The sequence below is a fragment of the Salmo salar genome, chromosome 14 (genome assembly GCF_965601325.2).
Source record: "Salmo salar chromosome 14, fSalSal1, whole genome shotgun sequence".
In the NCBI taxonomy this organism is placed as follows: Eukaryota; Metazoa; Chordata; class Actinopteri; order Salmoniformes; family Salmonidae; genus Salmo; species Salmo salar.
In genome coordinates, this window is record NC_138304.1 from 18457436 (window position 1) to 18471184 (window position 13749).

General features: G+C 42.3%; 1 protein-coding gene across 2 annotated transcripts; it reads left to right on the forward strand.

Annotated features, from left to right (window-relative positions):
• The first annotated feature begins 1108 nt into the window (after positions 1-1108).
• On the forward strand, positions 1109-12376 carry thpo (thrombopoietin). Of its 2 annotated transcripts, none has more exons than XM_045694006.2 (5): positions 1109-1450; positions 7141-7265; positions 7600-7686; positions 7854-8018; positions 11104-12376. In XM_045694006.2, the coding sequence occupies exons 1-5, from the start codon at positions 1384-1386 to the stop codon at positions 11245-11247; spliced, it is 588 nt and encodes a 195-aa protein (XP_045549962.1). In that variant the 5' UTR covers positions 1109-1383; the 3' UTR covers positions 11248-12376. The 2 variants fall into 2 exon arrangements, with proteins under 2 accessions (XP_045549962.1, XP_045549963.1); XM_045694007.2 differs by lacking the exon at positions 1109-1450 and adding an exon at positions 5136-5312.
• Positions 12377-13749: the final 1373 nt, after the last annotated feature.

The following is a 13749-nucleotide window of genomic DNA, read 5'->3' on the forward strand; positions in this document are numbered from 1 at the left end:
TGATAGCCCTTGCAGGTAAAAATGTTCACCGTTGGCCTATCAATGTCATCCTGTAAGTCCCATTCAGTGGCGACCCGTCATTCAGGGCAGGTGGGGCAGAGCCTGTTTGAGCCCCATATATTTAGCAAAAAATGGGGCTTGCCTGTTTTGCATGTTATTTTGGCATTAATTCCTGTCACATATCAGATTGCAAACGATGTAAAAATAATAATAATAATAATAATAATAATATATATATATATATATATAAATTAAAATAAATTGAGTTGATAAAACATGGTCTCTTAATTTGTTTTCTTGAGTAAGGCAGCTCCAAAATGCAGGTGTTTCAGCCTAGCTCAGTGCTTTCTGTGGTGCTGGGGCAAGCCAGCAGAAATATGGAGCGCTGGGCCGTGATTGGCTCAGTGTTCTGTTACTCATGGGCACACTATGTCACCGCCAAGTCTAAGGGTATACCTCGAAAATTCAAGGCCCTTGGGTGCTGCGATAGTTACATTAGAAGTGCCCATCCAAAAAGGCTCATGATCATTGGCCACAGATAAAATGATGTCAAATCACATTATATCTACAGTAGCTTTGATTGGACTGAAAAACCTTAGCTAGCAGTCATCATCATGAATCAATTCGACAATCTACTGGCAAATCCTTTTTAATCCTTGTCATATGAAGATAAATAATGAAGAGAAATTATAGATAAAAAGTATCGGTGCTCATCAGATATAAACATCGCACAACATGTTGGAAGTCACAAATTCTTATTTTACCTTTTTTTTAAACTAGGCAAGTCAGTTAAGAACAAATTCTTATTTTCAATGACAGCCTAGGAACAGTGGGTTAACTGCCTTGTTCAGGGGCAGAACAACAGATTTTTAACTTGTCAGCTCAGGGATTCGATCTCGCAACCTTTCGGTTATTAGTCCAACGCTCTAACCACTAGGCTACCTACCACCCCAATGAGTGGTTAGGAACGAGAATCAGTGGCTAACTGCAAGCATTACGAAGGAATCATTATCCTGATATTCAGTGGAGTGGCTGTGTGGTACAAAGTCTAAGATTAAGGGTCTCTTTTCCTAGTTTAAAATTAACATTCAACATTGGCCATGCTGTTGATGAAGCATGATTGGTGCTGCGCTCAAAACAACTGTTAACTCGGAACTGCAAAATCTGACTTTAGTGATTTTAAGATAACTGGGAACTCGGGAAAATACGTTTTGAACTTTCATCCAACTCGGAATTGTAAATCCGGAACTCAGGCCTCTTTCTAGAGCTATGACCTGAAGATCAATGACGTCATCATGAGTTTACCTTTGTGTTTTTTGAGTTCCAAATTGTCTTGAAAGCACCATAAATCCAGAGAATGGCAGACTTTGATGACAAAGTTTGATGACAAAATTTGCCCACGAAGGACCGTCGCGCCACCTTCCTGTTCAAGTGAGCACAGCACAACAAGGTGAGTCCAAACATGTCTTGTATGCTGCTGCATAAATTATGTAATATGCCAGGGAGATATGTATACTGTAGCTAAGAAAGTAATACTAAGTGTATGTTGTGTAGTAAGTTTTTAGTAGCCCATGTGCCTCACCCTAATAATTTAGCCTATTTTCACCTCTTAATTTCACCTACTGTTCTGACTTGGTGGTGCACATGTAGCCTATAACCTGTTTTAGAGAAATGTAATCATCGAATATTGTAAGAGCTTTCATTGTCTGCTTATATGCCCCCTTTATTTATCCTCCGGTTCTGACTTGATATACAGGGAGAACACTGTAAGAACGGCCCATGTTCTGAATTCTGTCGCTGTACATTTCAAAAGTGCTGAACAAATAGTTATATTGACTACGTCCGTCCTAGCTCGCTCATTAATGTCTTAATCGAAATTACGGATTGCCTCTTATCCACTTGTCATCCCCTTATGCCATAGTTTGTGGATCTCAATTGTCATTAGAAACTACATTTATTTAAGCAAGTCATCCATATCAGCTATGTTTTTTTTAAAAGCAGTAAATGAGGCTGAATGAACTGTTTCGCTGCCAGACAAGGCTCCGCTGATAGCCAGGTGTAGCAGTGGTAAGATGTTGGGACTCTGCTGTTGGGACAGCTTTATGTAGTCCCTAACATTTTGTGGGCACCGTTTGTCAACATTATAGTGCAATTAATGTATTGTTTAGTGTTGTGTAGTGACTTTGCTGGCATGCATCCCACATTTTTTGTTTTTTTGCCCCACCAAGTTTTACATGCTAAAATTGCCACGGGTCCCATTGGTGACCCGCCTGATGGCACGCTTTCTAAACAGCCCCCACTGTGTGATACCTCTGCAGTCAACTCAGCTCAGGACTATGACTGAAATATATTTTTAACGAGGCTACTCAAAGCAATTTCCTCTCCTGGCGAATTGCACAGTAGCCGGGCCTTGGTGTCTATTCAGTTTGGCTAGGGCTGCAGTGATTATGATGACGGTGTAACCCAGAGGCTAACACTGGGAATCAATCTCCCGAGTGGTGCAGCGGTCTAAGGCACTGCATCTCAGTGCAAGAGGTGTCACTACAGTCCCTGGTTCAAATCCAGGCTGTATCACATCTGGCCGTGATTGGAAGTCACATAGGCCTGCGCACAATTGGCCCAGCGTCCTCTGGGTTTGGCCAGGGTAGGCCGTCATTGTAAATAAGAATTTGTTCTTAACTGACTTGCCTAGTCCCTTCTGGGACTGGAAGAGTTTGGGCTGATTGACTAACAGGCTGGTAAATGAACTTGACCACCTGAGGAGTATACTACAAAGCAAGATCTAACTTGACAAAATATTCTGTAATAACTTTTTATTTTTTAGAAAGATAAGCTTGAAGTGGGATGGTTTAATTGACTCAACAATCAAAACACGAAGCCTATTTAAGTTCAGATTTCTTAATGAACCCCAAAAAATCTATGGTTATTTGTGGTTGTTTATCAAAGTTAGCTTGCTAACTCAATGATTCTGCTTTGTAGTATACAGTGCATTCGGAAATGTAACATTTTGTTACATTACAGCCTTATTCTTAAATGGATTAAAGAAAAACATTTCCTCATCAATCTACACACATTACCCCATAATGACAAAAAAATCTAGGTGTTTAGAAATTGTTGCAAATTTATTCAAAATAAAAAACTGATATCAAATTTACATAAGTATTCAGACCCTTGACTCAGTACTTTGTTGAAGCACTTTTGGCAGCAATTACAGCCTTGAGTCTTCTTGGGTATGACGCTATAAGCTTGGCACACCTGTATTTGGGGAGTTTCTCCCATTCTTCTCTGCAGATGCTCTCAAGCTCTGTCAGGTTGGATGGGGAGCGTCGCTGCACAGCTATTTTCACGTCTCTCCAGAGATGTTCGATCGGGTTCAATTCTGGGCTCTGGCTGAGCCACTCAAGGACATTCAGAGGCTTGTCCCGAAGCCACTCCTGCGTTGTCTTGGCTGTGTGCTCTGTACTTTTCTCCGTTCATCTTTCCTTCGATCCTGACTAGTCTCCCAGTCCCTGCCGCTGACAAAAATCCCCACAGTATGATGCTGCCACCACCATGCTACACTGTAGGGATGGTGCTAGGTTTCCTCCAGATGTGACGCTTGGCATTCAGGCCAAAGATTTCAATTTTGGTTCCATCAGACCAGAGAATCTTGTTTCTCATGGTCTGAGAGTCCTTTAGGTGCCTTTTGCCAAACTCTAAGCGGGCTGTCATGTGCCTTTTACCGAGGAGTGGCTTCCGTCTGGCCACTCTACTATAAAGGCCTGATTGGTGGAGTGCTGCAGAGATGGTTGTCCTTCTGGAAGGTTCTCCCATCTCCACAGAGGAACTCTAGAGCTCTGTCAGAGTGACCATTGGGTTCTTGGTCACCTCCCTGACCAAGGCCCTTTCCCCCCAATTGCTCAGTTTGGCCAGGTGGCCAGCTCTAGGAAGAGGCTTGGTGATTCCAAACTTCTTCCATTTAAGAATGATGGAGGCCATTTTGTTTTTGGGGACCTTCAATGCTGCAGAAATGTTTTGGTACCCTTCCCCAGATCTGTGCCTCGACACAGTCCTGTCTTGGAACTCTAAGGACAATTCCTTCGACCTCATGGCTTGGATTTTGCTCTGACATGCACTGTCAACTGTGGGACCTTATATAGACAAGTGTGTGCCTTTCCAAATAAAGTCCTTTCACTTGATTTTACCACAGGACGACTCCAATCAAGTTGTAGAAACATCTCAAGGATAATCAATGGAAACAGGATGCACCTGAGCTCAATTTCGAGTCTCATAGTAAAGGGTCTGAATACTTATGTAAATAAGGTATTTCTGTTTTTTATTTTTAATACATTTTAAACAATTGGGGTATTGGGGTATTGTGTGTAGATTGAGCAGGACATTTTTTATTGAATCCATTTTAGAATAAGGCTGTAAGTCAATGGGTCTGAATACTTCCCGAATGTACTGTACCTCTCTGGATGGTCGCACACGGGATGTCTCCTGAACATGTAGCTAAAACAACAACAAAACACCGGTCCTAGACAGTGAGTGAGTGAGTGAGTGAGTAAGAGAGACAGAGAGAGATAGAGAGGGGGGGGGGAGTGTGTGTGTGTGTGTCTGTGTGTGTGAGAGTGAGAGTGAGAGAGATTTTTGGGAGAGAAATTCTTTGAAAGTGTAAGTGCTTTACATGGTTTGAATGACTATGTATATTGTAGATTAGAAGATTATGTTGTCAGTGATAAAAATGACTATAGTTGGTACAATAGAATCCTAAGCTTCAGGCCTACCATTTCCTCTATACTCCATGCCTAATGCCGATACGCGCTAACAGCTATGGAAGAATTCCAATCGCTGGATTGATCAGCTGTGCACACCAAAGAATTAGATTGAATAATTTCACAATGATAAACCCTTAACTCTGGTGGAAGTAGGCTAGGTAGCCCATCAACATATTCTCCTCTGAACGTTGGATGATATTTCTGTTGATGAGCCATTGTCATTGAGAGAGTAAGAGAAAGTTACTTAATGACAGTGGACAGCCGGAAGAACAGGAGATCCTTGATATTCGTTCTCGTGACCCTTTGGCATATGGAAATGACGTGCAACAGGAAAGTTGAGCGCGCTCTGGGACTTGATAGTGCGCGCCCTTCCGGCCATGAAAACGTAGGAAGGGCGCAAGGACGATAGAGGGGACACAACGTACTTCAGACATGCTGAAGGTAATTCGGAGTGGCAAGGATATATTGCCAACTGAAGACAGTAAACCAGATTTGTTTTAAATGGACCACATGAAAGGACGTCAGACGCAACCAAGAGGGGTATGGCGTTAAGCAGTGAGTATTCAGAGAGTGACCATTCACAGGGGTTTCAAAATTAACTGAACTAATGGGTAAAATCAAACTATCATGAGCGAAGCCTATGTCTTTGGGGACAAATACAAGTTGACTGAATTGAATTGCCCAGCCAGGGCCACTGACCAATAGCAAAGATTTTCTTAAATGGGTTTAATATGTTATGTACAGTTGAAGTCGGAAGTTTACATGCACCTTAGCCAAATACATTTAAACTCAGTTTTTGACAATTCCTGACATTTAATTCTAGTAAACATTCCCTGTCTTAGGTCAGTTAGGATCACCACTTTATTTTAAGAATGTGAAATGTCAGAATAATAGTAGAGAGAAGGATTTATTTCGGCTTTTATTTCTTTCATCACATTCCCAGTGGGTCAGAAGTTTACATACACTCAATTAGTATTTGGTAGCATTGCCTTAAACAATTTAAACTTGGGTCAAATGTTTCGGGTAGCCTTCCACAAGCTTCCCACAATAAGTTGGGTGAATTTTGGCCCATTCCTCCTGACAGAGCTGGTGTATCTGAGTCAGGTTTGTAGGCCTCCTTGCTCGCACACGCTTTTTCAGTTCTGCCCACACATTTTCTATAGGATTGAGGTCAGGACTTTGTGATGGCCACTCCAATACCTTGACCTTGTTGTCCTTCAGCCATTTTGCCACAACTTTGGAAGTATGTTTGTGGTCATTGTCCATTTGGAAGACCCATTTGTGACCAAGCTTTAACTTCCTGACTGATGTCTTGAGATGTTGCTTCAATATATCCACATAATTTTCCTCCCTCATGATGCAATCTATTTTGTGAAGTGCACCAGTCTCTCCTGCAGCAAAGCACCCCCACAACATGCTGCTGCCACCCCCGTGCTTCATGGTTGGGATGGTGTTCTTCGGCTTGCAAGCCTCCCCCTTTTTCCGCCAAACATAACGATTGTCATTATGGCCAAACAGTTCTATTTTTGTTTCATCAGACCAAAGGACATTTGTCCAAAAAGTACGATCTTTGTCCCCATGTGCAGTTGCAAACCGTAGTCTGGCTTTTCTATGGCAGTTTTGGAGCAGTGGCTTCTTTCTTGCTGAGCGGTCTTTCAGGTTATGTCGATATAGAACTCGTTTTACTGTGGACATAGATACTTTTGTACCTGTTTCCTCCAGCATCTTCACAAGGTCCTTTGCTGTTGTTCTGGGATTGATTTGCACTTTTCGCACCACAGTACGTTCATCTCTAGGAGACAGAACGCGTCTACTTCCTGAGCGGTATGACGGCTGCGTGGTCCCATGGTGTTTATATCTGCGTACTATTGTTTGTACAGATGAACGTGGTACCTTCAGGCGTTTGGAAATTGCTCCCAAGGATGAACCAGACTTGTGGAGGTCAAACATTTTTTTTCTGAGGTCTTGGCTGATTTCTTTTGATTTTCCCAAGTAAAGAGGCACTGAGTTTGAAGGTAGGCCTTGAAATACATCCACAGGTACACCTCCAATTGACTCATATTATGTTAATTAGCCTGTCAGAAGCTTCTAAAGCCATTACATTATTTTCTGGAATTTTCCAAGCTATTTAAAGGCACAGTCAACTTAGTGTATGTACACTTCTGACCCACTGGAATTGTGATACCGTGAATTATAAGTGAAATAATCTGTCTGTAAACAATCGTTGGAAAAATGACTTGTGTCATGCACGAAATAGATGTCCTAACCGACTTTCCAAAACTATAGTTTGTTAACAAGAAATTTGTGGAGTGGTTGAAAAACGAGTTTTAATGTCTCCAACCTAAGTATATGTAAACTTTCGACTTCAACTGTATGTGTCCAGGACTTCTGCTGCTGTGCATGGTAGCCTCTGAGGTGTGGGATGCTGAGACCAGGCCCATAGACTTTGTGTGTGACAGAGAGTCCCGGAGGGACCTAAACACTGTGGCAGACATGGAAGCTGCATTGGTGAGGCTAAACCTGTATGTTTTAAACAATCTGCCATATAAATTACCTTAAACACAGAGAGTAGCTCGTCTGTCTGTCTGTCTGTCTGTCTGTCTGTCTGTCTGTCTGTCTGTCTGTCTGTCTGTCTGTCTGTCTGTCTGTCTGTCTGTCTGTCTGTCTGTCTGTCTGTCTGTCTGTCTGTCTGTCTGTCTGTCTGTCTGTCTGTCTGTCTGTCTGTCTGTCTGTCTGTGTGTCCGTCTGTCCGTCTGTCCGTCTTACCTCTCTCCTTTAATGTCTGTATGCTTCTCTCCTCTCTTCAGGCTTAAATGTCTGTATGTTTCTCTCCTCTCTTCAGGCTGATTGTGATGTCTTGAAGACCCTGCCGTCCCCCATTCAGCTCCCCTGCATCAAGGTTCACAAGGCTTCCTGGGAGAGGAAATCGGTACGCTATCAAACTCTTCAACTTCTGCTTCTCAAGGCAGATGATTTGTTTTCCTCGGTTCAGTAGCATCCAATTGTGGCAATCATTTGATGTTTGTATCTCTCTCTCTGTATGTGTGTGTGTGTGTGTGTGTGTGTGTTACCTATGTGTGTGTGTTTATATGACAGGCTCAGGAGAAGAGGAGGGACATAGCTGTGTCTCTGGGTGCTCTGACTGGGAGTGTGAGGGTGGTTAGGACACTGAGTCAGCCTGGCTGTGCCTCAACTCTACTGGAGAGGCTGGAGCATACTGTCAACAATTACCTACACATAGTCACACACCTGGACATCACGGTAAGAGATAATAATAAATACATACACAGACAATATATATATATATATATATATATATATATATATATATATATATATATATATATATACAGTACATTCGGAAAGTATTCAGACCCCTTCACTTTTTTCACATTTTGTTACATTACAGCCTTATTCTAAAATTAATTAAATATTTTGTTTTCTCATCAATCTACACACAATACCCCATAATGACAAAGCAAAACAGGTGACATTTTTTTTGTATTAAAAATTAAAAACAGAAATACATTATTTACATGAGTATTCAGACCCTTTTCTATGAGACTCTAAATTGAGCTCAGGTGCATCCTGTTTCCATCGATCATCATTGAGATTTTTCTACAACATGATTGGAGTCCACCTGTGGTAAATTCAATTGATTTGACATGATTTGGAAAGGCAAACACCTGTCTATATAAAGGTCCCACAGTTGACAGTGCATGTCAGAGCAAAAACTAAGCCATGAGGTCGAAGGAATTGTCCGTAGAGCTCAGAGACAGGATTGTGTCAAGGCACAGATCTGGGGAAGGGTACCAAAACATTTCTGTACCATTGAAGGTCCCCAAGAACACAATGGCCTCCATCATTCTTAAACGGAAGAAGACTCTTCCTCGAGCTGGCCACCGGCCAAACTGAGCAATTGGGGGAGAAAGGCCTTGGTCAGGTCAGGGAGGTGATCAAGAACCTGATGGTCACTCTGACAGCACTCCAGAGTTCCTCTGTGGAGATGGGAGAACATTCCAGAAGGACAACCATCTCTGCAGCACTTCACTAATAAGGTCTTTATGGTAGGGTGGCCAGACGGAAGCCACTCCTCAGTAAAAGGCACTTGACAGCCCACTTAGTTTGCCAAAAGGCACCTAAAAACTCTCAGACCATGAGAAACAAGATTCTCCATTCTGATGAAACCAAGACTGAACTCTTTGGCCTGAATGCTAAGCACCATGTCTGGAGGAAACCTGGCACCATCCCTACAGTGAAGCATGGTGGTGGCAGCATCATACTGTGGGGATGTTTTCAGCGGCAGGGACTGGGAGACTAATCAGGATCGAGGGAAAGATGAACGGAGCAAAGTACAGAGAGATCCTTGAAGAAAACCTGCTCCAGAGCACTTGGGACCTCAGACTGGGGTGAAGGTTCACCTTCCAACAGGACAATGATCCTAAGCACACAGTCAAGACAACGCAGGAGTGGCTTCGAGAAAAGCCTGTGAATGCCCTTGAGTGGCCCAGCCAGAGCCGGATTGAACCCGATCGAACATGTCAGGAGAGACCTGAAAATAGCTGTGCAGCGAAGCTCCCCATCCAACCTGACAGAGCTTGAGAGGATCTGCAGAGAAGAATAGGACAATTTCCCCAAATATATGTGTGCCAAGCTTGTAGCGTCATACCCAAGAAGACTCAAGGCTGTAATCGCTGGCAAAGGTGCTTCAACAAAGTACTGAGTAAAGGGTCTGAATATTTACGTCAATGTGATATTTCCATTTTTCTTTTTATACATTACAACAAAAAAAAAGTTACATGTTTTTGCTTTGTCATTATGGGGTATTGTGTATAGGTTGATGAGGGAAAAAATGATTTAATACATTTTAGAATAAGGCTGTAACGTAACAGAATGTAGAAAAAGTCTAGCGGTCTGAATACTTTCAGAATGCACATGCAATTTTATTCATTTTGTAAACAAACACGTCCATTTCACCGCCCACACGTAGTTAGCTTATCAGTGTTGCTAAGTCACTATCGTTTCCATATGAAAAAGGCAGTATCCTGTCTTTTTCCAGGAATCTCTCATTGACTCCCTCTCATTTCATATGTAGCTGTGACCCCGACAACCCCTGCTCTTCCTTCCCCAGGAAGAAAAGCAGATAGCAGGGCATACCTTCCCTATGACAGAGGCACAGCCACGTAGGCCAAGCCTGGAGAGCTTATGCAAGGGACAGGCCATTCACCAGCAACATTTGTCATAAGACTCGCTAGAAATGAGCAAAACAGAACAGTTGTTTCTTTCCAATTGGCATTCACAATGTGTGTCTTGAGTGTGTCTCACTCTCATCTCACAATGTCAACAAAATGTGTATTATCAAATTACCAATGCAGACTCCAGCTCTAAATCAACAAATGCTTAGGCAAAGTTAATAGCGTTATAACTGTTGGGAATGTACAGGTGCCATATTGGGACATGTGGGTGATTCCTCAAAATGTAAATCCATAGAAGGGTCCTTTGGAGGAAGGATTGTTGAGGCTATATGCGACATTTGTATCTTAAAGCATAATTGAGAAATAATATACACTGAACAAAAATATAAAAGAAGCATGTAAAGTGTTGGTCCCATGTTTCTTGAGCTGAAATAAAAGATCCCACATGTTTTTTTATACGCACTAAAAGCTTATTTCTCTCAAATGTTGTGCACATATTTGTTTACATCGCTGTTAGTAAGCATTTTTGTCCATTGCCAAGATACGCCACACCTGTCAGGTGGATGGATTATCAAGGAGCTGATTCAACAGCATGATCCTTACACAGGTGCACCTTGTGCTGGGGACAATAAAAGGCCACTCTAAACTGTGCAGTTTTATCACACAACACAATTCCACAGATGTCTCAAGTGTTGAGGAAGCCATAAGCCGCCTCCTACATTGTTTTAGGGAATTTGTCAGTACGTCCAACCGGTCTCACAACCAAAGACCATGTGTAATCACACCACCCCAGGACTTCCACTTCTGTCTTTTTCACCTGAGACCAGTCACCCAGACAGCTGATGAAACTGTGGGTTTGCACAACCGAAGAATTTCTGCACAAACTTCACAACTTTCAACTGTACTGGGCAGATGCAATCGTTCCTCTAAAGAAGTGAAAGGACCCTTCTATGGATTACATTTAGTGAAAATCAAAAAAAATCATGGACTTTTTAGTTCTAGTTTAGTGAGGAATCACCCATGTGTGTTATATTTTTGTTATACTGACTATCTCTCTTCCTCCATTCTCCCTTTTTTTCTCCCTCCCTTTTCTCCCGCTCTTTCCATCCTACCTATACCCCACCTTGTCCCTCTTCCCCCTTGTCCTTCAGGGGTCTGTGGAGAGCCCAGTGTTGTCCTGTAGCCCTCAGAGTACCCACAGCCTGAGCACTGTTCTGTGGACTTTCAGTAGACTGCTCACTGGCAAGCTGGAGTGGCTTATGGCTGATCTGACCCACAGGTGCCCCAGAAGATGATGGAGAGGAAACAAGGAGAGGAAGCTGCTTAAGGGTATTGAGATGCAGCCACATAGAGAGAGCTGCTTTAGAGTATTGAGACGGGCCCAAAGAGCAAAGTAGACGAAAAGAGGGAGCTGCCTTAGAGTATTGAGATGCACCCAGAGAGGAGAGGAGACAAGGAGAGGGGAGCTGCTCAGAGAGGAGAGGAGAAATGAAACAACCCCCTGCCACACAGCAGGCAGCCTTTTGTCTGGCTGATAAAGAAAACATGTTCAAATGGAACATGGAGATACGTTACCCTCTGCTGGTCATTATTTGGAACTAGAGTTCACTGTTTCAGGCTTCAGCGTGGACTGCAGGATGTTTCTGCAGTACTACTACTACTACAAGGACAAAAGGAATAAGAAGAATGTACGCGTTGACACAATGACATCCTGATTGATGAAATGAAGGACTATTTCATGGCTTGCAGTGTATGGCACCTACCAACAGAGCATTTGGAACAAGTGTGAAGCAATTGGAGTCATTATTTGGATGCGATCATATACTAGTCCGCTTTTAGTATTTTAATATATTGTTCACTGTACATTACATTGGTTTTAAAACTGTATTTTCATTAACTAATTAATCAGGCTATATAAATATTTCCTTATACTTGTGTGAAATCATTCAAATTACACCCACAAAGGAAATTGTAGCCTGCCTACACTCAAAAAAGCCTGTCTCATAAAATGTCAAATTTTACGCATCATGTTTTAATTAAACTTCTGTGAAAGTAATACAAATACTCGCTGAAACCAACCAGCTGTTGTACAATTTTGGGGTCATGAGGTCAAGGAGGGACCATCACTAATTGGATAAACAACAAAATGTTACAAATGGGCGTGGTCATTAAAAGACTGACAGATAGGAATAGCTTTTGCAGGGATGGCGGCGAGTAGTGTGGATGAAATGGAGAGAAGGTTGGAGAGAAGGTTGGAGAAGCAACAGCTGTGCTGGAGTGCGATCACTATGGGTGATTGTTCTGATGATACGGAGTGGAATGATGATGTTCAAGAATCTGAATGTTCTGTAATGGAAAGACATAGGAAGAAGAGAGATCATGATACTGAAAGGTAGGAAGCCAAATAAAATAAAATACAAACTTCTCACATGAGTAGCCTCGTTTCACTGCCAAAAAAGATCTGAAGGATCTGAATGTAGGATTACAGGGACTCTCAACTATATTCAATGTGGCGGACAAATTTGAGGCTATGATTAAGAAGTTGGAGCTCTTCTCTGTCTGCGTTAACAAGGACAACACACAGGTCTTTCCATTGTTGTATGATTGTTTTTGTGTGCAAATGAACTCAAGCTTATGGACAATGTCAAATGTGATATAGCGAAGCACCTGAGTGAGTTGGGTGCGCAATTACGCAGGTACTTTCCCGAAACGGATGACACAAACAACTGGATTCGTTATCACTTTCATGCCCTGCCTCCAGTCCACTTACTGATATCTGAAAAGAGAGCCTCATCGAAATTGCAACAAGCGGTTCTGTGAAAATGTTATTTAATCAGAAGCCACTGCCAGATTTCTGGATTGGGCTGCGCTCAGAGTATCCTGCCTTTTAAGACCCTGATGCCCTTTGCAACCATGTACCTATGTGAGAGTGGATTCTCGGCCCTCACTAGCATGAAAACTAAATGCAGGCACAGACTGTGTGTGCAAAAAGACTGAGACTCTCTCCAATACAACCCAACATTGCAGAGTTGCTGTATGTGCGTCCTTTCAAGCACACCCTTCTCATTAACCTGTCGTGAGTGATTCACCATTTTTGATGAACAAATAAGGTTTTATATGAAAGATGGCTAAATAAAGAGCAAAATGATTGATTATTATTATATTATTATTTGTGCGCTGGTCCTATAAGTGCTCTTTGTCACTTCCCACAAGCCGGGTTGTGACAAAAACTCACACTCATTCTTATGTTTAATAAATGTATCGTATAGTGTGTGTGTGTGTGTGTGTGTGTGTGTGTGTGTGTGTGTGTGTGTGTGTGTGTGTGTGTGTGTGTGTGTGTGTGTGTGTGTGTGTGTGTGGTGTGTGTGTGTGTGTGTGTGTGTGTGTGTGTGTGTGTGTGTGTGAAAAAACAACATTTGATAGTGCGCTGACCTTGTTGCTAGAGGGGGTACGCAGCTGGAGGTTGAATGTTTGAAAGGGTACGGGACTATAAAAAGTCTGGAAACCACTGCTCTAGGTTAAGGGGAGTCATCACTGGAGTCTCAATATCTATGTCCACAGATTATATTAAAGAAAATGTGAAGGGAGGCAGAGTGATTGAGGCCAAAAGGTTGATCAGTAGGAAAGAGGGTCAAAGAAGTAAAAGCTTATCAGTGATGCTGAGGTTTGAGAAAGTCTTGCTGGGAAATGTACAGATAGGATTCCTTAGTTTCAAGGTTAGAGAATTTTTTTTCCCATATGCACTGCAGTGTTTTAAATGCCAAAGAATGGGACATGAAGCTGTTCAGTGTAACGGA

Bases quoted from the DNA above. Each gene is read 5' to 3' on its own strand.
- thpo (XM_045694006.2), top strand. From the start codon at position 1,384: ATGACAAAATTTGCCCACGAAGGACCGTCGCGCCACCTTCCTGTTCAA. The intron at 7,266-7,599 runs GTGAGGCTAAAC...TCCTCTCTTCAG, and splicing joins CAGACATGGAAGCTGCATTG to GCTGATTGTGATGTCTTGAA. The intron at 8,019-11,103 runs GTAAGAGATAAT...CTTGTCCTTCAG, and splicing joins TCACACACCTGGACATCACG to GGGTCTGTGGAGAGCCCAGT.